This window comes from Gallinula chloropus (genome assembly GCF_964237585.1).
Source record: "Gallinula chloropus genome assembly, chromosome: 28".
NCBI classification, from domain to species: domain Eukaryota; kingdom Metazoa; phylum Chordata; class Aves; order Gruiformes; family Rallidae; genus Gallinula; species Gallinula chloropus.
The window spans coordinates 4,040,925-4,068,889 of NC_140113.1; the positions used below are offsets into that span (position 1 = coordinate 4,040,925).

Genomic DNA, 27,965 nt, shown 5'->3' on the forward strand with positions numbered 1-27,965 from the left:
CTGCAGTGGTTCAGTCCCAGCCAGAGGAGAGAAGGAGGAACAGACAGAGGTTCCGTGGGTTGGGATCAGGACAGTTTTCTGACACAAGCACCACGAAAGCAGAGCAGTAACAGCCAACCACACTCACACCCAGTGATAACACAGAACACCTTACCTTATCCTGTGTGATGCAAGGACCAACCCAACAACAACCAGCACCCAGGGGCAGCCCCTCCCCAGCCAGCCCCTTTTATGGGGAAGTGCTGTCAGGTGGTGTGGGAACACCCCAGGCTCACTCAGCTCACCTGGGCTGGCTGCTGGGGGAGGTTAACGCTGGCCTGGCCAGCACCAGGACAGTACCACACCTGGGATGAAACTGAACTGGGGTGTTCTTACTGTGCACTCAGACACATCCTGTGGGCTGATAACTGTTTTGATGTTTTCTTCTCTTGTAGCACAGCTTTTCTTGCTGGTGCTCCTCAGAGTTCCTGCGTCATCATGTGCTGTTCTCTCAGCCAAGGTGTGGGCAGAATATGTCTCTTCCAGGAAGGCCAGACACACGTGGTGGTGGTAGGAAGGCTGCCCAGACAATATGTAGTATCACTTATTTCAGATGACTCTACATGTGCATTTTTGCATATTTTTTTTAGCATCCTTCCCTGCCAACATCTGTGGAGGAAGATTCCCCTTCCTCAGAGCAGAAAGGCGGGTTAGTTATCACAGTGCTGGCCTGAGCTTTGGGCTTCCAGGTTCAGTTCACTTGCATGGTGTGACCTAGTGCAAGCTGCTCAACTTCCCAGTGATTCCATTCCATGTCTGTAGAGCAGGATTTGCCCTTCCTCAGGGTAGTAATGTGGCAATAAAAAGGCAGGCCATCTAGCTGTCTTCTGGTCAGTACAAACTGGTTGTCTTGTTTGGAGTCCCATTAGAGAGATCAAGAACAGGAGCTGCTTCTGACTCTTACCAGTAGCTTCCTAGGTCAGGTCCAGAGGAGCACAAAATCTGCCCTGATGGCACCCCAAGGAATTTTCAGACTTTAGCATCTTGTCCCCCTTCAACATTCAGTGAATTTAAAATCAAATTTTAAAAAAGGAGGCAATAAAGGCAGCAGTTTCTTGATTGGTGTTTGATGGCTTACAAATGTCTCCTGCATGCTAACTGTACGTTTGGTGTGTTGGCTGTTCAACAGCAAAACAATCAGACAACTCCTGCTGAGGTCCTGCTGGTTCTGGTTGCTATTTTTGGTTGGGGTTAGGAGCTGAGGATCAAACAAAGGGTTTGATGTTCTCGGCTCATCCGCCTCTTTTTTGTGGGATTCCTCCCTCAGACCTTGGAAGGCATCTCTGAGCCTTTTTTCAGAAACCATTTAGGAGCTGGTTTTGTACACTAACATTATGGTCTAGCATTCTATAGCAAAGAGAAAGTTCAGGGTAAAAACTGCTGTTCCCTTGAAAGCCAGCTATTCCCATGCAGAAGGTATGAAAGCCATAACATTTCTAGTCGTGTTGGAGGAATGAGGGGGAACATGGACCCTTGGGGAACCCACCATACTTCAGTGAGGGCCCCACTTCCCATGATCCAAGGCCGTAGCTTCCTCTGGGGAGACGTCTGTGTCACAGTGCTGTGATGCTGTGGCTGTGGCCCAGCATTATATCATCCTGCTCCTTGCCACAGCGAGTTGCATGATTTCTTTTCCTTTAGCACACACAATGACTGTGCTGACACCAGTCAGGCTCCATTAGCAGGGCAGAAAGCAACAGGAACAAATGATAAAGTTAGCATGGCGCGCGATGGAGCCATGTCCATCTGTTACATTTTGCAGGCTTGATTCTCTGTCAGTGCAGTTTGCCATGGGTGAAATAAATTTTTTAAAAAACAACCACTAAAAGTACTTATAAAAGGTCTTCAGTGACCTTCAGTGCCTTGCTTTCCTGAGGAATTCAAAATCAAGAGACATAAACCAGACTGCCACAAGCTGTAACTCTTCAAACACGCAACAAACCACAACCTAGAATGGATTGTTCCATCTTGCAGTGAATGAGGTACACAGGGAGGGGATGAGGATGTTCTTACCTATTCACTGATGGATTTCGTGTGTAATATTTGCACCACTTTGGGTGTTTATATCAAATAATTAATCTGTCTTCCATAAAGCATCGGTGCTACTCTTTACATTAATTAGTTGATACCTAAACTTCGTTACCTCAGGACTGCAAATAGCTCTAAATACAGATCATTGAGGCATCCTGTTTGTTGAGATTGTGTTTTAGCAACGGATGAAGTAAGTATTTGTACATAATCAAGCTGTAAAGTCATATTTTGCAGAGTTTTGAAAGGTTTTTGTTTTGTCTGGAAGCACCTAGTAGTAAGGTAGGACAAGAGTGAAGATTCTGCTGGCAGCTGGACATCCAACTGCAGTGTTCAGTCCTTCTCACAGCATGTGTCTTAGGAACTTGCAAATTATAGACCATAGGATTCAGATTAATGAAAAAAACCCATCCCTGTGCTGTGAAATTCTGATGTACTGGTCTTCTTACTGGTCTCCTCAGGAGTGAAGCAGAAATGCCTATTGCATAAACATGTCAGGTTGGTTCAACTTCAGTTGCAATCTCCCATTTCACCACCACAGCCAATGTATCTTCTGAGTCACAGCTTAGGTATTGTGACAATTAACCCAAATCACAACTGATTAAAATTTAGTTGAGACTTTTGTGTCTCTAAGAACTGCCAAGTCTGCAAGGACCACCATCATTTTTCATCTCCACCGTTCTGTATTGACTGTATCTCACTTGGGAGCTGCACACATTCCCAGGCTCTTCTACTGAAGTATAGAACTGAACTGCACGTTTTCAAATACACAGTGCCAAAGAAGATATAGTCCTAAAGAAGGGATCAATCTGAAGCAGTGGGCTTAAACAGCATCCCTCAAAAATGCTTTCTAACAGTGGGAATATAAAGCTTGGGGTGTTTGTGGAGTTTCCATCCTTGGAGGCACTTAAGAACAGGGTAGAGAATCTCTGTGAAGGGTGCCATGGGTACTACTGATCCTATGTTGGGAGGAGATGTTTTCTGAAATCCTTACTGGTCATCTTTTACATAATTTAGTTTCTTACGACCCTAAATGTATAAGAAACATTGTAAAACACTTAGCATACCATTTCAGAGGGTGTAGGTGTTTTTCACTTATTTTTAGAACTTGACCTTACAAGACTGAAAAATAACTTTTTCCTTCTGACTTTAGTCCTTCACTTGGCAAAGATTAGTTAAAAACACAGAGATGGAAAATATTTAAACTTTAAACTACTATGAGCTTTTCTTTTTGTTGTTTGTTTGTGTGCTGCTTTCATTTGTGATGTCAACTCCAGTCAGGGAAAAAGGTGGAACTAACCTGGCACTGCACAGGGTGCAAAACCACTTTTACACTGAAGCCCAAATAAACACTATCTACTGCTACCTCTTTTTTTTATATATAATTATTTTAATCAGTAATGCTTAAAAAAGGATATTGACAAATCTGGAAGATGTTTCCCCATCAGATAATAACATGCTCAGATCTCTCAGCTGCTTTTGAATTTGCCCTTTTGAAACAGACATGGGCACCCAGGTCAGGTCATGACCAAACACTCTGGGATCTGCTACCATGTGCTTGAGCTGAATTAGAGTCGTGATTTACAGGGATTTCTCACCCTCAGATCTGAATGTAACAGGTATAAAATGAGTCCAAGGAAAATAAAGGTAGGAATGAGCTCATTCTGTGGAGACACCGTGTCTTGCTGACCTAAGAAAGCTCTACAGAAACCAGCTACGTTTTAATCTGTACAGTGATTCTACTACCATAGAGAAAGAGAAGCAACCCCAGACACTGTGGCAGACTAAAGAGAGGTGGCTCCAGGGTTCTAGAAGAATGTAAAGATGTGTTGATCACTTCCTTAATATGCAGAAGGCTTATTTGTTCAACTATTTCAAACTGGTGTAATGCAGATTCAATAGGCTTCCAGCATAAATGAGCCATAATGGGCACTGTTCTGTCTCTGAGCTGTTCCCTACCAAGTGCTGCTGAGGGAAATGAATGTCCTTTTCCATCAGAGAACATGCCTGACTTCACTGAGACTGAGAACATACTGAGAACATACTGAGTTTTCCTCCTGCTGTAAAACCTCAGCTAACTGCAAAGTTATTTAGAACTTTGATTATCTCCTCATTCTATATGGAAACACACTTCTCCATACAAAGCAAATACGATGTCAGGTGTTTCTGAGACAAACTCACAAGCAACCCTGGTCCATTCTTCGTTCCATGTGAGTTACATCTCTTTCCTTCTGGAGTTTTATGACATCTCCCCACTTGAAAAAAACCAGATTCTTTCTGAATAGCTGGCAAGAACGTTCCTTTATTAATGACCTATCAGGCTTCTGTTGAAGTAAAGTGCTTTTCCCTTAAACTCTCCATTACCAGAACAGGTACTAATGGGCTTCCTTGCTTGTCATCTAGCAGGGTCCTGGACTGAGCAGTCTGCACAGCCTGAATGCTTCTCTTCACTTCCTGACAACAGCACCTTCAAACATAAGGTGGGTGGACATCAACTACCACTGGTTTAGGTGAAAGACTTGGTCTCTGGGCTGGACAGAAAGGGCATTTTCATTCACTCCCTGTTTGCTGCTATAAAATAAAAATTGTGAATAATATCTCCCAGAGCATGACTGGAAACAACACTCAGTTTTATCTATATACTAATCAGTTGCCATGCCTTTTTGTCACCCAGAAGGACCCAGGAATGCTAAAACCTGGGAAGCTCAGTTGTTCTGAGCTCCAGCTAAACCACTTTTGCTTACCACAAGTATCAAACACTCAAAGTTGATTTACCTGTGGGTTGACAGCAAAAGGTTACTCGCTGTGTGTAACACGAGGGTATCTGCACCAGGCAAGCAGGATCCTACAGATGCCACCTAGGTAACACATGCAAATTAACATTATTTTCAGTAGAAATTAGCTTGATTCAAGAAAGTTTAAAACCCATTGGCTACACCCTTCCTCTAATATAAACCTAATAATGTTTGTTTGCTTACTTGGGTGATCATGCTGCTCCCCAGTGCCTGCCAGACTGCTCCCAGCTACCTTCAAGTTTTTTCTTGAACATGGGAGGTCTGAGGTAAAAATGAGAAGAAAATCTTTATGTAAATATCCAAGGATCCTGCTGCTATAACACTTTAAAGACTGAGCTACTGTTTCCTGGGGCTTTCCTGTCTGTGTCCTCAAGGGTGCTGTACGGCCAAGGTACTGACAGATTTCATAGGCTAACAGTGAGAGTGTGTGATCAAGGATTTCACTGGTCTTCACACTAACCTTTTTTGCAGGTCACACTTTAACTTGCAGTTTCCTTGATGTAGTAGCTTTAAGATTTTCTTTGGGCAGATTTTATTTGGCTGCTCTAGGTGGATTTCTCAATCCACTCTGTGTCTTCTGATGGAAAGTGCTGGATGGAGACTGATGGAAAATGCTGGATTGAGGCTTGTTCGTTCACAGACAAGAAACAGCAAAGTCTACCTGCCTTTCATGCCATCCCTTCTGCACTGCACCCCTCCTTGAGATAAGCCTGGGTGGGGGGGTAACAGGAACATCAGCCTCCAAGGGCTGGTACATTTGCCCAGTTCCTCTGAATTAGGATGTGATTGCTCCTCTCTGGAGTTGGACAGGGATTCAATAATTCTTCCCCAAGTGTGAGTGGTGAAGCTGCCTTTTGTGAGTTTAAAGAGCCTTTTCTGAAACTCTGGACAAGCCCAGATGTCTCATAGCTTTTGTGATCTGAGTGGTTTTAGAAGGAAAAACTGTGAGGGATAGGGCTATGAATCATCCATCTATCCTGTGTCCATGAAGAATAAAAAGCCCAATCCAAAAAGAATCCATTTAATTCTGGAATTTTCTGACCTATTTTGGTGCAAGCTGGTCTAAAAAAAAAAAAAAAAAATAAAAAAAAATTAAAGCCCTCTCCTGATGAGTTTCTCATATTGTTTACTTTTGTAACGTTCTCTGTGGACTGGCAGCCAGAAATGACGTCCACCCCCTCGTCCAGCATCAGAGAATAAGAACTTCAGAGGAAGGAATGCAACTTCATAAATAGCAAACCACAGACACTAATGGGGAGCAGAGGCAAACCTGCAGGTTAAAAATTTGTTGCAAGAGAAGCCCATACGTCCACACTGCCTGGAGACCCAAAGATGAGTTCGGCTCTAGCGTTCATCTTTCTCCTCTGCCTCTCTTGTCCTTTTTCATCAGGTCAGCAAAGAAGAGCAGGTAAGTGATTTTAATTCTCTCTGTATTTTCTGGACTGGCTAGACTCCTCTGAAAATTTTGTTTTGCAGAAGGGCTTGAAGAGGAAAATAACATTCCATCTATTGATGCCTAAAAGCAGTGTTTAGGGATTTTGTAGTTTCCTATGAAACCTGAAGCTTAAATGTGTAAATGTTCACTCTTAAGATTTTTCCCTCCAGTTCCCCCTCCTGAGCAGTGAAGTTATTCCAGGGCAACTGGCCGTTTTGGTGTGTTTTGTAATGACTTCCACAAGAGTCACTTTAAATTAATCTCCCATTCTGCCTGTGATTTAACTTTAAAAACCTCAGATCATACAGCAAGTCCTCTAGCTGGATCCTTGGATAATCAGCTTGTGCACATAGAGCCCGGGGAAGCCCTGACTTCTAGGGACACAGCCATGCTATGTTCATTAAAGACTCCCACCCGTTAGGGGAATGCTCAAATCCCTGAGTGTCTGTGAGATCCAGCAGACTCAGATTGAGATGTGTGCTTGTGAGACAGGAGGAGCTCATGGAGAAGGATGTGCAGTAATGGAAATGTCTGCAAGTGCATAGATTCCCTCTGGATATCGCTCCTGAGTGGCTGAATCATTATTCTGAATTTGAATATTAAAAAAAAAAAACAAACCCCTAACTTTTATTTTAAATTACATCTTGCTACTGGGGATGGAAAATTCTTCCCAGGAATAAAAGGAGCTGCCCAAAGCCACCATGCAGAGCTTATTCAAAACCTCTGTTTGAAGTTAGAAATCAAGTGTAAGCTCCTTGTTTCAATAAAATAAGACACGTCACTTTAATTCAGTCTTACTGTCTTGAATGTCACGTTTCTGGTACTTTCAATTTAGTTCCCAAACCAAAAGGTATTGGAGAAGTTACAAATATTCATAAATTCCACTTGGTTCTGTGTGAGAAAGACCCTTGAAGCTTTGGGGCTCATTTGACACAGGAGAACGCTGCAGCCGTGCCGTCAGTAGCAGGGCTCACAGTCTGCCTCTGGACTGGCAAATCCTTCATGCCAGGAGGCAGACCCCAGACTCTGGGTAATTTTCCCCTGACCATGCAGTGCTGTTTGCAGCAGATCCTGCTGCTCCTCTCCTCAGAGAGGTTTGCTTTCCCTCAGGCAAGCTGTGACTTCTATTACAGGATCGATTGATCCAGAAAAAAAGTAGAAAAATGAGGTTGTGCTTCCTCATGGCAGACAGAACACCAGAGCTGAACTTTGTGTCCTATTGTTTTTAAACAGTTTTCTTAAAACCTGCATAATTCTGGGAACAAAAGCTGCTTTCCATTCATTCTTCTGGAGCACAGCTGGAGCCCAGGCTGGATTTTTAGCATGTCTCAAAGGACTAGGCAAGTCTAGAACCAGCAGATGGGAGGGAAAAGTCACGGTAGTCTGCCCTTGTGGGATGATTTATATCCTCTGATTGCCGTAGCTTAAAGAGGATCTCACTGTGTCACAGGGCTGAGCAGACACATCCTCTGTGGCCCAAAGCCACTCCAGGGCAGTTTGAAATTGCTGCTGCCCCAGAGAAACCATCCCCAGCAAGAGAAAAGCCTGTACCTGGAGATCGGGTGAGGCGACGGCTGCTGTGCCAGTTCTCCACGTTCAGGGCTTGGCAGCACATGTGGGATGGGCTCAGGGAAGAGCCTTCCTTCAGTGCTGCCCTTCAGAGCAGCTTCCACAGTGATGAATTATTAATTTGCTTCTGTTGGCAGCGAAGCCTTCCTATGTGAGAACTGTGCCAGATTAACAGCTACCACCACTGCCAGACTGCCAGGCCAATTTGTTTGCTGAGGGGTAACAGTTACATACCTGACAGGAATGGCTAAGCATCACTCTCTGCCCTGCCCAGGGCAAATTCTGCCCTAGGTGCAAGTCCCTCTTATTTCCAGCACACTTCTAGTTAGGAACTGGCAGAGACTGGTGTGGAAAAGTCTTTAATACTCAGCCAAAGTTAGTAATATCAGTTGGGCTTGTGCTTCTAATGGCTCTTCTATGTTTTTCCCAACCACTTTGGGTTTTTTAGGAGGTGAAGTTGGGCCAGAAATGCTACAAGAGATGAGAGAAACCAACCGTGTGCTGATGGAAGTGAGAGACTTGTTGAAACAGCAGGTAAGTGAGAAAGGGACCTAATTCCTCACGTGCTGCATGAGGCTTTGCTGTATGAGCTGAGTTCTGGAACTGAGGGAGACTTCTTCAGCACTAAGTGAAATGAGCAGCAGTATTCCTGCTCTGCAAGCCAGGGTCCAACAGTGGTCTCACAGTTAGGTCTCTAATTCTGAGATTAAGTGGCTTCATTTGATTCTGCTGCTTAGAACCATGCCTGCTGAAAAGCAGCACACGTGGAGAACGAGCCTCAGCAGACACACACACACACACACAGTGGGTATATATTTAACTGGAAAAACAACTCACTTTTTCCTTGGTTTTGTGGGCTCATGAAATCAGTGGAGTCCAGACTTGGAAGAGACCTTTCAGCCATCTATTAGGGTCCTGGAAAGGGAAGTCATATGGAGCCTAAACAAGCCCTGCATTCACTCTTTCCTCTTGTTGTCTTAATCCTAAGCCTTTCTGGCTCCAGTTGTCTCTTAGGGAATTTGGAACTTCTTGGGTGCTTAGAGCTCGTCCCATTTTAACGAGGGGATGGTGGTTTGTCTGGTCAGCTCTCTTTTAAGTACAGAAAAAGGTTCCATTCTCCCTTTATCCACTCAGGGAGCTGAGGGCAGCAGCCTCTGCCTGCCAGGTAATTGGAATGGCAGACAGGTCTCTGTGCCAGTGCAAACTGGGCGGCCTCTAATCTGCAAAAACATCTGTTGCATTGAGTTACTCTCACATTTCAGGCTGCTGCATAAATACCCAGTGTTTACTAGGAATCAGGTCAGACATGGTTCCTGGCAGCCTCCAGCAATGATTTCCAGTCTTCCCTTCCAGCTGAGCACTGCTTCTCCATACAGGTTTTCTGTTTGTTCTTTCTCTCACTCCTGCCACCTCCTTTTTTTCCCCTTATCCCTGGTCTTTTTCTCAAGGGTGCTTTCAAGACAACCCCTCCTCAGAAGGCAAACTTGCACACACCACTGGAGAGCCAAGGTGGCAGCTCATCATTTCTTAATCTGGGCAAAGACTTTCTAAAACTTACTTTGCCTTGATTCAGCATCTTGGCAATAAGGATGGCAAAAGGTGTGACAATAAAAGGCCGGATCTCCTCTCCTGAGCCAAAGGCTGAAGGGTTCTTGGCCCAGTGGAACCACTCATATTCATTAGCAGTGCTCAAAATTCTCTGCTCTGCTCTCTGTCACCCACTTCTAATGAGAGATGTCCTGGGGATTTGGGTTAGATCTATCTCTGCATTAACTATCCACGACACACAAGCCCAGGCCATGTTGGAGGGAAGAGGGGATCTAAGACAGAATGAAAGGAGGGGAATGAAACCTGGGAGCCAACAGAGAGACACGAGTAGAAGCTTTTGTCAGAGTACAAAGTGAAATAACTTGATGGTGGAAACATGAAGCCCACAGCATGTGGAAGGGTGGTCCTGAGCACTGGTTGTAGACAGCCTTCTGCAGGAAAGAAATCTGCCAGGATTGCTGTCTAAGATAATGGCAAGTCATATAAATGTGAGTTTGAGACTGCCACACTCACTGGTGCCTGTCCCACATTTCTCCTTCACCAAAGGGACAGCAACTGCCAATACTACATATCACCTCTTCACTGAAGCAAGCTTGAAGGAACAGGAGCCTAGAGGAGATGAGAGGGAGTTTGGAGGGAGAGGTTTTCATGAAGGGATTCTAAATATCCTCATGGCATAAGGAATATCAGAGCTTATTCATATATCTGCAAACATGGGTCACAGGGAGACCTCCTCCTGACTGGGCTGGTGCAGCATCTGACCTGCAGATAAAACAGACCTCTCTAGGACTGCTAGTTGAGCATCCTCCAGAGCAGAAGACCCAAATAAATTACATACCTCTTCATGGCACTTGTTTCTGTGTATCCAAGTCAAGTGTTGCCTGTGATAGCCTGTAGAAACACTACAGCAGGGAATAAAGCCACCTCAGCTTCCAGAAAGTCTGCAGTGTAGACGTTGGGGGAAGAGTTAATTTGTTTGTCAGCAGCTGTGCAGTGCCAGACACCCAGTTTTCTGGCAGTGTGGCTATTAGTTTGCGTGGGAGCAAACCTCAGCCTTTGGCTAAGTGGTGGTTCTTGTTTTCTTCTAGATTAAGGAGATAACATTCCTGAAGAATACAGTCATGGAGTGTGATGCCTGTGGTGAGTTACTGAACTGAGTGCTATGTTGAACTGTCTCATACCTTTTTGCCAAACAAGCAGTAAGATGCCAGTTGTGACCATCTCCCCCGAAGGAAATAGCTTGTTTCACAGTTATCCTGAGTGTCACAAGGAATTACTCAATATTAGTCATGTGGGGTTTCTTTCTCCACAACATTCTGCATCCATGGACCAGAGATTCCCTGCCAGCTGAAGCTATTACACCTTCCCTCAGCACAGGGTGCAGAAGCAGCCTCAAAAAGTTCATCTTTCCTTCAGCAAAAGCCCAGGAGTCGCTTCTTCCCACTCCTGAACCAAGCTTTGTCAGTGGTTTTGTGACATACCCCATGGTACTTCTCAGGGGCGCCACATTCCAGTGCAGAAAGATGCCCAACCACCTCTCCTAATAACCCAGCCCATGGCCGTTGTTAGAATTGCCTGGGAACGCACACTGGGTATCCTCTGGGATATAGCTGGCAACTCCTGAGCTGCAAGTGGAAGAGAACATCACCCCCAAGAGGCATTGCTCTGCTATTCCTTCCCTCCTGGTGCTGCCACCGTCCAAGCAAAGGGATTGTTTACAGACGATTCAGGAAACAGGGTCGTAAATTTTCCCATATAAACCTTGCCCTCTGCTCCCCTGCAATATATCTGGCTTTCAGAAAGCGTGGTTCTTGGAGATGCTTTATTATTTGCCAGTACACTCAAAGGGTGGAGCAATAACCAGTTCTGCATTTGGAGAGATTGTACTTCTGCTGGAAAAGAGATTAGCCAAAGCTTTGGGGACCTGTAGCACAGAAACACATTCATCCACAGCAATTGTTTAATAATTTGCTCATAAAACTGTCCTGAACTTTCTCTCTGTTACTTGATTTCTGCCTTCCCCACTTACAGTTCTGCTTTATATGTGTTCTCCTGTGCTCCTTGCTGTAGAATTTCAGCTTCTTTTAGTCATGCATCGAACAGCGTGACTCACAGCAGTCGTGTGCTTCCCTCATTATTTCTTAGAAAGAGGAGTCTGAAGAGAGGAGACCTTGTTTCCCATGCAGGTTTTGCTGCTGCTGCTGCTGGTAGACTGACTGTAGGCTTTGTTTGGTTTGGTTTGTTGGGTTGGGTATTTAAGCAGGAGAAAGCAGGAGCAAAAAGTGTCCTTGAGGCTTAGAGGAGCGTGTGTGGGAGACCTGTGACAAGTCTAGTGTCTGGGAAAGTTAATTCACAGCCTTTGATTGGCCTCCAGTGAAGTTCTGTGTCCCATGCAGATTAATTTTGCAAGTTCTCTTGAGGTCAGGTCATGAGGAGAAGGACAAACACCTGGCAGTTGGCCTAAACCTTTAAGGGAAGCTGGTGTGCAGCAGTGTGGGTGCAGGTTTGGTGTGTGCAAGGTGCTTCTGAATGGGGCAGTGGCAGCATTTTGTATGGGTGAGAACTTCCCAGGCATCACACCGAGCACTTCACACAGAGCTGGGCTGCTGTATTCCAGCCTGGAAGTGACACATGGCCAAGTAACAGATTGCTGCCTGTCAGGATGCAGTGAGGCTTCCCAGCCCTGGGGGGTAACAGGTAGCATGGTATGGCACGAGAGCCTTATGGGAGCTGGATGTCAGTGGCCTGTTTAACATCCCCCCTCCCACAGCTGAGGTGCTTGGCTGACAGCCCTCTGCAGTGCTTCCCAAACTGAAGCCTGTGCTGCCCTGGGAGGTGTCTGAGCACACACCATCAGAGAGTTATACTTGCAAAGGAACTGGGGAGAGACCTGTGGAACTCCAAAAGCATTACACCAACGAGGAGGACAGCAGAATGAGAGGTTTGGACAGGGAGCTAAGAATTCTAGAGTTTCTTACCTATTTTTCTTCTGCATGGGCTCAGAAATCTGTGAGGCTGCTGCTTCTGGCTTCCTTTTTCTCCCTTTACAAAACAGAGTTACAACTGCTCAACCCTCAGAAGGGATGTGAGGGAAGCAAGACACACTGGCATCTTCCCAGGCTGTGGGACCACTGTGTGAGAGCCTGTGGCAGCCACAGCTCAGCTGTTAACCTTCCTCTTGTCCTCTAGGCATGCGGCCCGAGGTGACAGGCCCTGTCATCACCGTCACGCAGTTCAACCGATGCCTCCCGAACTCCTGCTTCCCTGGAGTAGCCTGCACTGAGACCGACACCGGCATCCGCTGCGGTCCCTGCCCCCCCGGTTACTCCGGCAACGGGTCCCACTGCACGGATATCAACGAGGTAAAGAACACGCGGGAGGCTGGGAGACTCACTGGCTCCTCTTGGGGCGCTGCGGCTTTGTCTGGGGCTTCTGAAGAAGAGCCTTGAGGTTCCCCTGGGAGCTGAGGTTCAACTGGAAGCTGGTTTCACGGGAGGAAGGCTGCTCACCCTCCCTCAGGCTCTGTATCCTGCCTGGAGAGGCGCTTCTGGCTAAAAAACACACCGGCTCCCACAAAATAAATCGTTGGGGCTGTACCACAGAGGAAGGTGGGTTGGGAGGACAGGAGCAGCCCCATTCAGCCTCACAGTCCTTTCAGCTCATGGCTGATGAGTTCGTAGAGATAAGATTTACTGCGTGTGGAGCAGAATCAAACGCTGCCCTCACAGTCCTTTACACAGCACATCTCACCACACTATTTGGATGGCTTTACTGCTGCCTGTGAATCAAACCTTGCTGGGCAGATACTGTTTAGTTTGGTTCTTTAGAAACCCTGGCATTCCATTAAGTTTCCTCCTCGTGTCTCTGCGAAGCTTTACTCAGCCATTAATGCTGCACGGCAGTAAAGCTCCTTAGTGCCACCGCTCCCAAACCACAGTCCTGTGCTTGCTGATCAGTCCACCGAGCTGCCGGCAGGGGCTTGCAAAGCAGCATCCTCTGCACAGCGCTTCAGTGAAAAACCTGCTGCAGTTCAACGGGTCAGTGAGAGATTCTGAGATTGAGGATAACGACCAAAACGTGGGAGCGCTGTGTTAATGCACTGCATCTGCCAGCACCCAGCACAGCTTCAGGGAAATAATGAAGTGCTGGGGAAAACAAAGCAGGCATTAACAGCAACTTTGGAAAGACAATTGCTTCCCAGAGTAGTAAACAAACAACTGTTCTTGTCTTTCAAAACTAGTGTTAGAAATGATCCAGTTCTCTGGATTCAGAGACTGCCAGGAAGGAAAGTGTGAAGTGAAGCCAGGTCTTTGCCTGGGCAATTGATGTCACCTAAGAAGAATTAGTCCTGAAAGTTGATTTGTTTTACTTGTCTGCACATATTGGGACTTGGGAGAACAACTGAGATGGGGAAGCTGTATTTTCCACTTGCAGGGGAAGCCAGGAACTTCTATGCATTTTTGGTTTATTCTTTGAAAATAGAAGTACAATAGCTGGATGTCACCCAGCAAGGCCTGCTCTGAGAGCTGCCTTCACAGCTGGGCTCGAGCGAGCCTGCTCACAGCTCTGCACAACCTCTTTCTTCTTCACAGTGCAACGCAAACCCCTGCTTCCCAAAGGTCCAGTGCATTAACACCATCCCTGGCTTCCACTGTGACCCCTGTCCTCCTGGCTTCACTGGCCAAATGGTGGAAGGGGTTGGACTAGCTTACGCCAGGGCCAACAAACAGGTAAGTCCCAGAAACTTTTCTGACTCCTTCAGAAACCTTCACTCTTTCCCCTCCCTAATTGCAATTAAAAGGTCTTGGAACCCTCAAAGAAATGGAAGGGAAATAGGAGATGACTGTGTTATATTGGTGGGAAGACTGGTGGGGTGAGAGGACTCACTAGGGATATCCTAGCACATCAACAGCAAAGCAACCTCCACTCCATGACCTCACCTCTGCTGAATTCACGCTGGACAGAGTGTTACCTCTCTGACACCTTTGTGGCTGTGAAGCCAGCCTGGGGAATCCTTCACACTGTTACACAGAGGAGTTGATGCAGCTGCTGCCCCCCCTGCTTCCCTGACAGCTACAGACAGATTAAAGTTATAAATCCACCTACCTCATAGCCATAGTATGGTTTATGAGAATATATTGCCAAAACCAGGTGTGGCGTGTGGCTTGTGGTACTTACAGAGCTGCTAGGTGGCCACAGGACAGAGTCTTTAACCTTCTTGCTCCACTGACTCTCTTCCATCCTTTTACAGTAAGGAGATACTCTGGCAGCTCAGAGCTAAGCTGTTTTGCCAGGCTAAAAGCCCAGGTGATGCTGTAGAGAGCAGACAGCTTGCCTGGGGTCAGGAGCATTGCTGGGATCTGGTGCAAGCTTGTCTGCAGGAAAGCTTTGAGCTGTGGGTCCTCTTAAGGTGTGTCAGGGGCTTTGCTTCTGCATCCGGTGATGCCCCAGGTCTGTAATCTGTTCAGCTGCTTCAGAGTGAAGTTAAATGCCTGTTGTGTTCTTTCTGGGCAGGTCTGTACTGACATCAATGAGTGTGAGACAGGTGCCGCTCGAAACTGTGTCCCCAACTCCATCTGCATCAACACACGGGTAAGAATCACCGGGAAGCCCCGTGGGGATCCCTCTTCCCCGGGCCCTGGGGCCTCTGTGAGCTGCGCTCATCCAGCTGCCGAGGGAGGTCAGGGCGGAGCTTTGCCAGGACTCTTGTTACAGCGAATTCCCTGTTGCTTTTCCTGGCAGGGCTCCTACAAGTGCGGGGCCTGTAAGCCTGGCTTCGTCGGGGACCAGGTCACTGGCTGCAGGAGCCAGGCGGTGCGGCGCTGCCCCAACGGCGAGGCCAGCCCGTGCCACGAGAAGGCTCAGTGCATCGTGGAGCGCGACGGGTCCATCTCCTGCGTGGTAAGGACCAACCTCCCCGCGCCGGGTCCGCCTGCTCGCTCCGCTTTCCCCTGCGCTGTGCTTCCTCTCCCGGGTCTGCCACTGCCCTCTCCTGGAGAGCGTGCCTTCCCGGCACCGACCTGCTCCCCAGTGCCACCTCAGCTCCCCCAGCAGCCCTTCCTGGTGTGCTCTGCTCCTGGCACCCTCACCCCACCTGCTTGGGGTTCTGCTGCCCGGAGCACTACGGATGTGTCAGCTGTGGAACTCCACCCACAGCTGAGCTGGGGGAAGCACCTGGCTGGAGCCAGGAGGTTTTGGTGCTGCATCTGTCTTTATAACCTCTGGAACAAGCAGAGAGCTGTTACCTGAGCTGGTCAAAACGCTTTTTACAGAGTAGCTGTCTCTGCCAGAGAATATTTTCCCCGTAGAGCATTCTGTACCTGGATTTGGAGTGTTTGGCGCTGGTTTGCATGTGAAGCTCTTGGGTTTTATGGCTATCAGGCCTCCCACCAGGAGCCTCATTTCCTTTACCTGCTGTGTGTTCCAGTGCCTCGTGGGCTGGGCAGGGAACGGCTACGTCTGCGGGAAGGACACGGACATTGATGGGGTCCCTGATGAGAAGCAACGCTGCTCCGACAAAAAGTGCCGCAAGGTGAGACGTAGGTGTCCCATGTCCAGCTGGAAACAGCATGTCAGAGGCGTCCTGAACCAGAGCTGCGAGTGCTGCTGGGCCCCTACCCAACCTTCAGAACTCAGGCTACGTGACACACAGGGCTTGCTGACGGGCTCTTTGTTGCTTTCAGGATAACTGTGTGACTGTACCCAACTCTGGCCAGGAGGATGCAGACAGAGATGGAATCGGAGACGCCTGTGACGATGATGCTGATGGAGATGGGATATTAAATGCTGAGGTTTGGATTCTAATGCTTAAGCCCTGCCATGCCTAAACTACCCAGAGGTCTTGCAGAGCAACTACCTGTGCCTTTAACCTGAATTTAAGGGACCCGCTGGTCACAGTACACAGCGTTTCCTTTCAGTCTGCGTGGCCTGGAGACTAAACCCAAGCAGACAGGAGAGAACATGGTGACACAGAAGGGACTTGACAAGTCACGGTCCCCTCAGAGTTAGGGACTCTGTCTCTCACTTGAGCACTGGTATTTCAGGAGCTACTGGTATTCCCTGACAGGCAGTGACTGGGTGGCAGGGAGGAAATCCAAGACTGGCTGCAGACAGGCTGCTGGGCTTGTCAGAGCAGCTGGTCACACACCCCACAGCTTCTGTCCTGGGTGCAGGCATTGCCCCTGAGCCAGCCCCTCTCTCCTGCAGGACAACTGCGTGTACACGCGCAACGCCGACCAGCGCAACGCTGACAAGGACAACTTCGGCGACGCCTGCGACAACTGCCGCCAGGTGAAGAACAACGACCAGCGGGACATTGACGGCGACGGGAAGGGCGACGAGTGTGACGATGACATGGATGGGGATGGTAAGAGCATCCTCAGACTGCTGCATTCATACCCAGCTGAGAGCCAGGAAGCTCTTCAGCACGCAGGCAGAGATCTTCACAGCAGGTACCAGCCTTCAGAGGCTTGAGCTCTACAAGCTCTACAAGTCATTTCTGGTGAGGTGAGGCACAGCTCAGTTAAGATGCAAAGATGAGCAAGCGAGCCATCATCCTGCACAGTTCAGCTCTTGCAGGGTTTAAAGGTCTATCTTCACCACAGTGCTAATGAACTTCATTAAGGCTCCCACTGTGCAGTTGTATCAAGCCTGTGTGACTTAAGACAGGCAAGCTGATCGCTGTCCAGATGGAGACAGGACTTTGTGCTGCAGTTTAACCTTAGGAAGAAGCATGGGAATATCCAGGCTGTTGGCCGCTACTGGCTCAAGGCAGCGTGTGTCAGGGCTGTCTTCTGGGGGGGAAGAGCCTGCTCTCTTCAGAAGCAGTCTGCGTGCTAACAGCATTCTATCTACACAAAGCTCACTTTCAAAAGCCAGAAATCACAACTGCTGCTGGCCTGAGACATGCTCATGTACAGAGTATTTCCAGCGGGTCTGCTGCTGTTTGGGTCTGGCTGCATCCTGGCTGGCATGGTTTGCTGCTGTACCAGGTAAATGCAGAGAGGGGGGAAGTGAAGTCACACCAGTTGCCAATTAGATTGTTCCTGTCCCGTCTCAGGCCTTGAAAAGAGACTGTCTAAATCTTCCTGTCAAATAGCCAAGATTAACCTTGACTTATAATTATATAGACGTCTCCTTCAGAGGAAAAAGACTCTGTCATGGTTTAGGGAACCGCAGACAGCTGCATCTTCATCCTCTTGGCTGCTCACTCCTGCAGAGACATGATCCTGGTTTGGAGACACAGTCTCCAGCAATTCACCTTTCTCTGAGGAAGGCAGTGAAGGACATTTCCTCTCCAGGTCCTGTGCAGAAGCAGAGTATGGAGTCTGTAATGTCACTGCTGATCTCTTCCATCCTCCATAGCTGCTAGGAGTAACTTAAAGTGTGTAAAATGGACACAAAAATTGAGATTGTTGCTGTACTACATAAATTCAAGCGTCCTCTTACCTCCAGAAGAGATTGAGCTGTGTCACCCTTAACAGCCCTGGTGCCTTGATGGGTCAGCTTTGCATGTTTTCCAGGGATCAAGAACCCAATGGACAACTGCAAAAGAGTTCCCAACCCTGACCAGAAGGATGGCGACGGTGACGGAGTAGGAGATGTGTGTGACAGCTGCCCAACAGTCAGTAACCCAGACCAGGTAACTGAGCGCTCCCAGGTTTCTCACAACAGTGCCCGTGTCACCTGCCTAAGGTACACTCTCACCTGGTACCTCACCAAGGTCACCACTTGCAAATCTTAGCTGCCGTCCTGCCATGCTAAAGTACAGCCCCTCGACACCAAACACCCTGGGGTGCTGGGGAATAAGTCAGAGGGGAAGCCTCACACTCTGGACTTCTCTCTTCCTACCTTGTCATTGTGTTTAGATTCAGCAGGGCCTCCTGCAGCCACTGGGTTGGGGTTAGAGCTCTCCCACTGTTGGCAGCTCTGGTTTCAGTTGCTGAGGGCAACACCTCCCTTTGTTCTCTCTGTTGCCTGATTCTCCTGTGGATCTGTGCAGAGTTTGAGTGGCTGTTGCTTTATTTTTCACTAGAAAGACACGGATCACGATCTAGTGGGAGACGTCTGTGACACGAACCAGGACAGGTGAGAGCTTGCTGCAGAACACTTGGGTTGCATAAAGTCTTGGGGATGGGGGGGAAAGGCTTGTGCTGGCAGCTCCCTGATAACCTGGCTGGGCTGTACCTGATAAAAAGATAAGAAGGGAGGTGGGATTCCCTTCAGACCTCAGGAAATCTCCCCAGGAAAAGCCTGGCCCAAAGACTGGCAGACAGAAGCTTGCTGATAGCAGACTCGCTCATCATTAGCTACCACTCACTGACTTGTTCATACACTACAGCTGGAGTCTTTCTGATCTGGTGTAACTAACACCTTCAGGCTTCACATGGCTGTTCCCGTGGAGGATCCCAGCCCCTAGCAGGGTGTGACACACCCTATTTTAAAAGCGCAGGTCAGTGGATCATCTTTCCCTGCATTTTCCTTTTCAGCGATGGGGACGGCCACCAAGATTCCCGGGATAACTGCCCATCGGTGCCCAACAGCTCCCAGGTGGACACAGACAACGATGGGCTGGGAGATGAATGTGATGATGATGACGATGATGATGGCATTCCAGATGAGAAGCCTCCAGGCCCTGACAACTGTCGCCTTGTCCCCAACCCCGGCCAGGAAGACTCGGACGGTAAGGGAAACGGCTGCATGGAGCTCTGCTCAGGGAGGTCTTCACTCCTGGGCCTCAGTGCCTGTCAGTCTCATGCCAGCAGCGTATCAGACCAGAGGGAGCTGCAGTTTGAGGTGTTTCTTCTGTTTACAGGATCGCTGCAAGCAGAAGCCTCGGGGTTTCTTTGCAGCTGCCTTAAAGAGCTCTGAATCCCTCTTAGCCTTGCACAGATATGGCTGCCTTAACCCGTGCTAGCCAGAAGCTGCCTGAGGAACCTCAGGCAGGAGAAATTACTGGAAGCTCCTGACTCCTTCCCTCCTTTCACACCCTCAGGTGACGGTGTGGGAAACCTTTGTGAAGAGGACTTTGACAGGGACATGGTGATTGACAGGATCGACGTGTGCCCCGAGAACGCAGAAGTGACACTCACGGACTTCAGGGCTTTCCAGACGGTCGTGTTGGACCCCGAGGGTGACGCACAGATTGACCCCAACTGGATTGTCCTCAACCAGGTAGGATGCTGCTCCAGAATGACAAGAGTCAGCCAGTACCAACCCAGCTGCAGCATTCACTGAAAGGCTCTGCAGGCTGAAGGGTGCTGTTCAGCAGTGCCTCGACCTCGGCACAACTCTCCCCTGGTCTCAACAAGAGTAAAGTTACTAAGGTTGGAACTAATGTACTAATGAGTCAACATTCATCTTTCTCAGGGCATGGAGATTGTGCAGACCATGAACAGTGACCCCGGCCTGGCTGTAGGTGAGGCACTTGTTTGTTTCTGTCCTGTTGGAAAATCATTGCTCATGAACTGCAGCTTTTACAAGAGGTTCAGACACTACTTAGTGATTCCACCACCCCCCCCCCCTTGGGAAAATAGTGTCTGTAGTAGGCAGAGTCTGCGGATTTGGCTTAGCAAAACCCCCCCACCCCACGTGAATCCAGAAGGAAACGGGTCTGTGTTCTGTCCCAAAATACAGAGCAGCTGTTCTCCGTCTCGTTACAGGTTACACGGCGTTCAATGGAGTGGACTTCGAGGGCACATTCCACGTCAACACTGCCACAGATGATGACTATGCTGGCTTCATATTCGGCTACCAGGACAGTTCCAGCTTTTACGTGGTCATGTGGAAGCAGATGGAACAGACATACTGGCAGGCAAACCCCTTCCGAGCCGTGGCAGAACCAGGAATTCAACTGAAGGTAAAACTGCCACGGGGAGAGGGATTCAGTAGCAGATCTTTGAGCTGTGCTGCTTGGCCACAGCCCGTGGGGCAAGCGGGGTACACTCCAGCCACCCTTTACCCACACACCTGACCAGCCCCTTCTCTGTCACAGGCAGTCAAGTCTAAAACAGGCCCGGGTGAGTATCTGCGCAACTCCCTGTGGCACACGGGAGACACCACGGACCAGGTGAAGCTGCTGTGGAAAGACCCCCGCAACTCCGGCTGGAAGGACAAGACCTCCTACCGCTGGTTCCTGCAGCACCGGCCGCAGGTCGGGTACATCAGGTGAGGGCTTTGTGCTCTCCTCTGCACAGCTGGGTGGAAGCTAAACACACCAAAGCAGCATCTCCAGTGCAGCCCTGGGGTGAAGGGGAGGGAGATGTGACACGGGGACAGTTCAGGATCAGCCTGACCTCCTGTCCTGCACACGCTCCTCTCCTAGAGCTCGCTTCTATGAAGGCCCTGAAGTAGTAGCAGACACTGGAGTTGTCCTTGATACAACGATGCGAGGAGGACGCCTGGGAGTCTTCTGCTTCTCCCAGGAGAACATCATCTGGTCGAACCTGCGCTACCGCTGCAATGGTGAGTGAGTTCCCACAGCCACACACAGACCTCTGCTGCTGTTCCGCTCTCAAGGAGCGAGCTGGTTCCTGGCTGGACCCACACGAGCAGCCGTGACAGGATGTCCTGGAACAGCTTATTCCATGTTTTTATTTCAAGTTCTACTCCTAATCTGTATTTGTTTTAACCTCCTCAGACACCATTCCAGAAGACTACGAAACATACCGAGTTCAGCAAGACTAACCTCTGCTCCCAAGGTCTGTCCAGCCAACCTGCTTTAGAAGACGCGCTCCGCTGCCCCACTATCGCTCTGGTATAAAGAACTGTAAGTAAGGTACCACTGCACCGCGCACAGCGCCGACTGTCCACGCATTATCCAGCATCTTTGCTGCCACAGCAACTTCTTTAAATGCTACAAACCCCCATTGGACCCCAGAGGCACAGACAGTGAGTGTGAATGGAAGCCCGTGCTGCTCTGAACACTGGTTCTCTACACGAGATGGAGAAGGACGTGCTGAGAAGCTGCCTGAAGTAGCTGCATTCGTTTGAGTGAGTTTAGCATGGATGAGTCCCAGGAATCTTTTCCCCCTACTACAAGGCTCTCAAGTGTGAACAGTGTTCTCCTTTTCAAGACCTACTGCAAAGCAAACCCAGCACTAGTTGGAAAAGGAGGCGGGGAGCAGCCTATGTATGAGTTGCTCACAAAATGTTAAAAAAAAGAAAAAAGCACTTTAAGGAAAGTATCTTTGTTCTAGAATTGTGGATAATAAATACTGGGAGTGTTGGAAAATAAACACTAGACTTCTCCTTAGTCACGTGCATGTTGCTTTTTCCTGCCCTGAAACTTCTCTGCTGCAGACACATAACAGAACCCTCACAAGCTGACTGCAGTAGTGCTGCTGGGGAGCCCTCAGCAGAGCTCCCAACTTGCTGAGCAGCACAGACACATGGGGCCACTTGCTCATTCCACAGCCTCCCCTAATTAGACCGTCCCACCTGGCTCCTGTAAGCAGCAGTTGCTTTGCAGCCAGGAATGGAGGCTTTGAGCCTGCTCTGCCTTCAGTCACTGTGCCCAGACTCCCACAGACAGGTGGGGAGCTGGGAAAACCAAAGCAGGTAGTGCCACAGGTGCTCACCTGGGCTGGGGACAGCAGATGTTCCCAAAGGACCCCTGTACCTGGTTCCCTGACAGCCCCAAACCCCACCTCTGCACTGCCCAGGCTCTCCCAGGCACACGGTACCTACCAGTGCCCTGGGCAGCTGAGACAATAAAAGCCACTTCTGCAAGAACTTCATTACTCTGCAGCTCACTCCTGGGCTCAGGGGACTCGCTCAGGGTCTCGGGGAGGGGTGGCTCCTGTTGACTCCACCCAGCACCGTCTGACGAGCCGGCTGCGGGTTCCACCCTACAGTGGGGTGTCAGATGCAGACCCTACACCCAGGGGCCACAGCTGGTAACCAGTACCAGGTGAGCCAGGTGCCAGCACAGCTTCCCTCTCCCCTCCAGATGCCAAGTGTGGGGCTCTGTGCCAACATGCTTGCAAACTCCACATTCCCGAGGCAGGAGAGGAAGCAGAGCTCTGCCAAAGAGCAGCAGCTTTGCTGACAGGCCTTTAGAGCCCCTGTTCTCTTCCAAAACTCACACAGACAGACAGACAGACTGGCCGACCAACAGACAGACTCTCACAGACAGACTCTCCTCACCTGACAGCTCTGCCGCAGCCCAGGGGCTCTGACCTGAGAAACGCAGGGAGAGTCGTCTCATGTCGCCGGCTCAGAGATGCTCCTGGAGGTGGTTTGTATTCCCAGGCTCCGAGCTCTGCACCATCGGGCTCCACCTGCAGTTTCCTCAGGAGGAGCAGGAGAGCTCAGCCACCGCCACTGTCAGAGCCCAGCTGACTGAAAGGACGTGATTTATCTGTCTCTTGTAATAAACGGAGTGCTGGAAACACCTGTAATTCAGCACAGAAACCCCCCTCGGTCCAAAAGCAAACAAGCAGCAAAGGGAACTAAGAAAGAGCTGAGCAGCCAGAGACAAAAACATTTGAACTTTTATTACATTTCATTTACAAATAATGCAAAGATACAAAGACAAAAGCCTTCACACAAAAAAGAAAAGATCGAAGAGAATGTACACTGAGTTGAGCTGCTTTTTTTTCACATCATTTCTCAGATTGCAAACACTTAAAGCCGCTTCAGTTTTTCCACTTTACCTATAGAAAAACACAATAAATAAAACCTGTATGTCGCAGGGACGACTGTTCCAGAGTTCCTGTGCCACCGACGCTGTAGCTGAATATAGGATTGCATATATCAGTGAAATAATCCACAAACCGGTTCAATAGAAAAAGGTTCGCTTTAAGGAACAGCGTGTTACACTGTCTCTGAAGATGCATAAATCTGCCCCTTCTCCCCAAGCTCAAGGAACGACACGAAGGTGGTTTAGCTGCCAGTCGCTGAGGCGCTGCCCGGAGCAGCAGTGTTTAGTTTTACTGAGATCAAACCTCCCCGCCGTGACTACGAACACACTGAACTCCCACGGCTTCTACAAGGAATCCTTCTGCACGGGGTGGGGATCATTAAGGTCAAGAAGAGAAAGTATCTAAAAACTCCTAATTCCTCCCCAAAAAATCAAACCTTGAGATCTACTGTCCTACTTGTTAACAGCTGAAATACAGGAATCACAACACCATGTAACGCTGACCAGAGACCAGCAGACACAGTGTCTACATGACACAGTCTATACACGACTGTGTTGATGCTCACACCATAAATACTCAGGATCAAGAACTGTTGTTTAAGCAAAGCCCCACACCCCCCCAACACCCCGAACAGATGTTGGGGAGTTAAAACTCAGCCCCTCGCGTGGTGTTAATGCGACACGTTTAAGCCCAGAGAGGAAATGCTGACAACTCCCCTACTCCAGCTACAGGAGTCGCCTCTCAAAGCAGCTGTGAGCAGGGACCCTTCATCCCTTTTGTCCTGCTCTAAGCCATGAAAACCGGATTGAACGACCCGTGAGACCTGTGGAACCAAACGTCTCGTTGTGCTGCACGGACACGGCAGCTCCAACAGCCGGGGAGACGCGGCACCAGCAGAAGCCAAGAGCTGCCAGGCCCCTGGTGACACCAAACATCAGGAACCATCAGTGCTCCTCCCTTCATGTCTTAAAAAATAAAGCCACGTCCCGTCCCACACGGGTTTTCTGCCCCAAATTAAGGTGCCCTAAAGCTGAGCCAATTAACAATCGAACAGTTAAACCAACCAACGAAGCAAGACCTCTGCACGCACCAGCACTGCATCACTGGGATTCTCCAGCGAGCACCAGGAAACTCCACAGGCAGCATTTGCTTCGCTCTCCCGTAGCTCCTGAACAGCCAAGTTTAAAGCAAGAGGAACCACGAACCGAACCCGACGCTACCGAGGTGTTTCCCAGCCCACGGGACAGACCAGCCCCGGAGCAGCAGCAGGTAAAGCCGGGGATGAGGAGGGGAACGAGGAGGCAGCTGGGGTCAGAATCCAAGGGGGAGGAAAAGCATCCGCCCCACCGCCGATGGCTTCTCCTCCAGACCCTGACGTGAGACCCCGCTTCTCCCCAGCAACCCCGACACCCGCTGCCAGCCTGGCCCCGTGGTTCCGCTCCCCAGACCATGCCGCACGTCACCACGTCACCGCGACGCTGGTCCCAAAGCACATGGAGGCAGCACCGACTCACTGCGCTCAAAACCCGATGGAGGATCCACATCTGCTCCCAGCACCAAACTACCTGGGGCAGCCAGAACCACCGCGCTGGGGATCTGTCCCCACCCTGGGCCTGAGGCAGAGGAGAGGGGCACCGGGACCTGCTCCCGCTCCGTCCTCTCCACCCCAGCGCTCAGACGGATGCCTGGAGCTTCCTTAGCGCCATCGGGATGTGAAAGGGTCAGATGAGGCTCCTCGGCCTCATCATCCCATAAGACTCAGACACCTCTGGGGTGAGCTCCTCCCTCTTGTAGTAACCACGTCACTTATGCAGCCGCGTTTCCTCGCTGCGCGGAGCCCCTGCGCTCCGGCTGTGCTGCCCCTCGTGCCCCCGCTGCGCAGCCACGGGGTGTTGGGGGGGGGGGGTGTCACCTCACTGAAGAAAACAGTAAACGCGTTTTACCCCTTTAGGCCTTTATTTAGATAAAATTGGTCAAGCCCACGTAAGGCAATATACACCACAGGTAAAACCGCCCCCTCCCCACCCCAACCTTCCCCCCTCCCCCTCCTTCCCCACCCCCCCAAATAATAAAATAAATAACACAAATGCAGAGAGGACGTCATGTAGTGCTTTTGTTTCGCAGTATAGAAATTCCACACAATGATTCCGTTTAAAAAGGTAAAAATGATTTATAATACACAGTCAGAACGTGGTCATGGTGCCCGCATAGAAAACCGACATGCAACCCATGCCTACACTGCGCGGTATAAATAAGAGGCAACTGAAAATACAAAGAACAGGAACACTACAAACCCTTTGTGTCTTGTACTTTCCCTTTTTTTTTTTTTTTTGCCTTTTTGTTTTTTAGAAAGGACGGACACACGGAACGGGCGCTGCCGGCGCTTCACATCCCATCACAGTGACCGGGGCCAACTCTGGGCTGGTTCCTCCAGAACCTTACAGGGCGACGAGGGGGGCTGTTCCTCTTCCTTCGTGTGTGGAGGTGGGGGGGGGTTCCAGGGTGAGTACCATGCTCGTTAAGGGACAGGGCTCAAGCCTTAATGATTAGTTCTACACAGACAAGCAGAGCCGGGGGCCTTGTTTCTGGGGGCAGGGGGAGGGACCGGGTGCTGCGTTGCATCCCCTACGTGTCCTCGCACCGGGGTTTCTCAGGCACACTTGTTTAAAAAAAAAAATCAATTACATTTAAAATAAGGTAGGAAAATGTACAAATAATTAAGTATTCCTGCCATTAACTCACAGCCTCTTTCTGGAAACTTTGCCCTCTCTTTTTTTTTTTTTTTTTTTTCTTTTTTTGTTGTATTTTTTTTTTTAGAAAACCCAAGGAAAACCCAAGCCCAGAGGTTCCCTGCACAGGGAAGGCTTTGCACAGCCACAGGCTGCTGGCCAAGCGCTCGCTGACATGCAGAAGCAGGTTCGGTGCTGCCGCGGTCAGTCGCGCATGCGGCGGAGGGACCGGGCCTGGGTGGGTCGGGCTGGGATGCAGCAGACTATGTACAGCCACAGGACCCCCCCCCCCCCCCCATCCTGCCTGGCAGCAGCAGCTCGGGGCTGCTTTGGGAAAAATCACAGTATTTCACACTCCAGAGGTTCATTCCTGGGGTCTCCCCGTTGTATTGGCAAATGCAACAGTCTGACTCGGGGACTTCTTTACAGGGATGTATTTTATACACAGAGAAAACCAGACGTGGGGGGGGGGGGTCACTCAGCAGGTGAGTTTGGGCAGACGCCCTTTGAGACCCCAGCCAGTTTCAGCATCATTAACTAAACATTAATTACACCACTTCAGGGAGGGGGGTTAAGGGATTCTCTTCACCCTGCGGCTCCTCCTGCCCCGTCACCCCGCAGGGTTGGGCCGGCCGCTCCCACCCTGCACTGAGAATGACAACACTGCGACCCAACTTCCAACCAAACCCAGACTCCCTGTTCCAGACCCACTGGGGATCCGCTGGGTGCTGACACCTCGGAGGCTGGTTTTGTTCTCACATCAGCCTTAGACACACACACACCTTACAGACAGAGATTTTGGGGGAGAAGAGGAAACCCCTCTGGACACACAGCTCCTGCACGGTGCTGTTGGGAAGCGGCTTCCCAGAAAGCACAACACACAAGCTGCTGGAACAACTGCTCTGGGTCCCAAAGGGTGGGTATTGAACACAGCTTTAGCCTGCCCACTGCAGGGACCGTGAGAGGAAGCACATCCCAGCACCCACAGCCATCACCTGCTTCCCACGGTGACCCCATCCTACTCCCAAAGCGCCCTTCTCCGCCTGCCCCGTGCCAAAGGAACAGGACCTGGATTCCTCTCAACTGGCTGGTCCCTAATCCTGACAGTTGCATCCAGACGTGGTTATTTCTTAAGTTAAGGCCATTTCAATGTCTAATTACAAGTCTGATAAACAAGGTCCTTATGTACACGTGGAGTTGAAAAAACACAGCAGGCAGCATTTAACATCAGCTCCGTGAGCATCTCCAGCACAGAATCTCACCTCCGACACGGGCGCTTCGATCCCAACCCACTCCAGGTTTACAAAACCAGATCACAAACAGGAATTTATACATAGGAGCAACTGAACCAGGGCATGACAGGGACAGAAATCCAACCAGGGACCCATGGGAACTGCAGGAAGCATCTCCAGCTCCCACTGTACCTGTGGCTGGCTCCAAGCAAAGGATCCGAGTCACCCATGCCCAGATCTCCCTGTCCTTTCAGGGTTTCCTCCTCTTAGAAGCCACCTTGTCGGGGTGTTTCCCCTCCTTACACTGGAAAAGCATGAGCAATCTGAAACAAGCAGACACCAGGGGTTAATGCTCACTGCCGGGCTCGAATCCTCACACATAGAAACCTCTTGTCAGGGGATGCAGGATGCCCCTGGAGCAGCGTGGGAAGGAACAGGAACAGGGGGGACACACATCAGCCAAGACCGAGGGGAAAACACAACAAAACCTTTAGTGCAAATGGTCAAGGAATGGCACAACATGAGCAAACACACCCCCAGGGGAGCAGAAGGGTCCCACCAGTGGCTCTGCTCGGCTGCAGGAGGCCCAGCCCGGTACCCTGCCGGTTTCTGGAAGCAAAGAGAGACCTGGTGTCACTCCTGAGGGGCCAGCCGGCTCCTCTGCCCACCGCCAGCACCACCTGGACACAGCACAGGGCAAAACCAGCAACAACCCTCGAGTGGGATGGGACAGGACAGGTGCTGATGCTGTGTTTGGTTTGGGGGGTTTTTCCTACTCAAAAGTCACAACAGCTGAGAAGGAGCCGACAGAGAGAAGGGAAATCCCCCCGACACAGCCCAGGTCGTGAGAGCAGACCCGGAACCGTCGTGTTGGGGGGCCAACAAAGCACAACCCACCAGGAAAGGGAAACTCAGGCAGCTCTTTCCTTGAGGCCTCGTTCAACAGA

General features: G+C 49.8%; 1 protein-coding gene across 1 annotated transcript; it reads left to right on the plus strand.

The window, feature by feature from the left end:
• The first annotated feature begins 5,821 nt into the window (after window positions 1–5,821).
• COMP (cartilage oligomeric matrix protein) lies at window positions 5,822–21,628 on the plus strand. Its single transcript, XM_084276280.1, has 19 exons — window positions 5,822–6,270; window positions 8,315–8,400; window positions 10,503–10,554; window positions 12,604–12,776; window positions 14,007–14,144; window positions 14,929–15,006; window positions 15,157–15,315; window positions 15,842–15,946; window positions 16,098–16,205; window positions 16,621–16,780; window positions 17,937–18,055; window positions 18,449–18,501; window positions 18,903–19,096; window positions 19,409–19,587; window positions 19,783–19,831; window positions 20,076–20,272; window positions 20,408–20,580; window positions 20,738–20,877; window positions 21,053–21,628. Exons 1-19 carry the CDS (start codon window positions 6,195–6,197, stop codon window positions 21,097–21,099), a joined length of 2,286 nt encoding a protein of 761 aa, XP_084132406.1. The 5' UTR covers window positions 5,822–6,194; the 3' UTR covers window positions 21,100–21,628.
• The last annotated feature ends 6,337 nt before the right edge of the window (window positions 21,629–27,965 follow it).

What these genes read in the sequence shown, in the direction of transcription:
- COMP (XM_084276280.1), top strand. Translation starts at nt 6,195, where the DNA reads ATGAGTTCGGCTCTAGCGTTCATCTTTCTCCTCTGCCTCTCTTGTCCT. An exon ending in TGTGACACGAACCAGGACAG is followed by an intron (nt 18,502 to 18,902) that starts GTGAGAGCTTGC and finishes TTTCCTTTTCAG; the next exon opens with CGATGGGGACGGCCACCAAG. An exon ending in AACCAGGAATTCAACTGAAG is followed by an intron (nt 20,273 to 20,407) that starts GTAAAACTGCCA and finishes TCTCTGTCACAG; the next exon opens with GCAGTCAAGTCTAAAACAGG.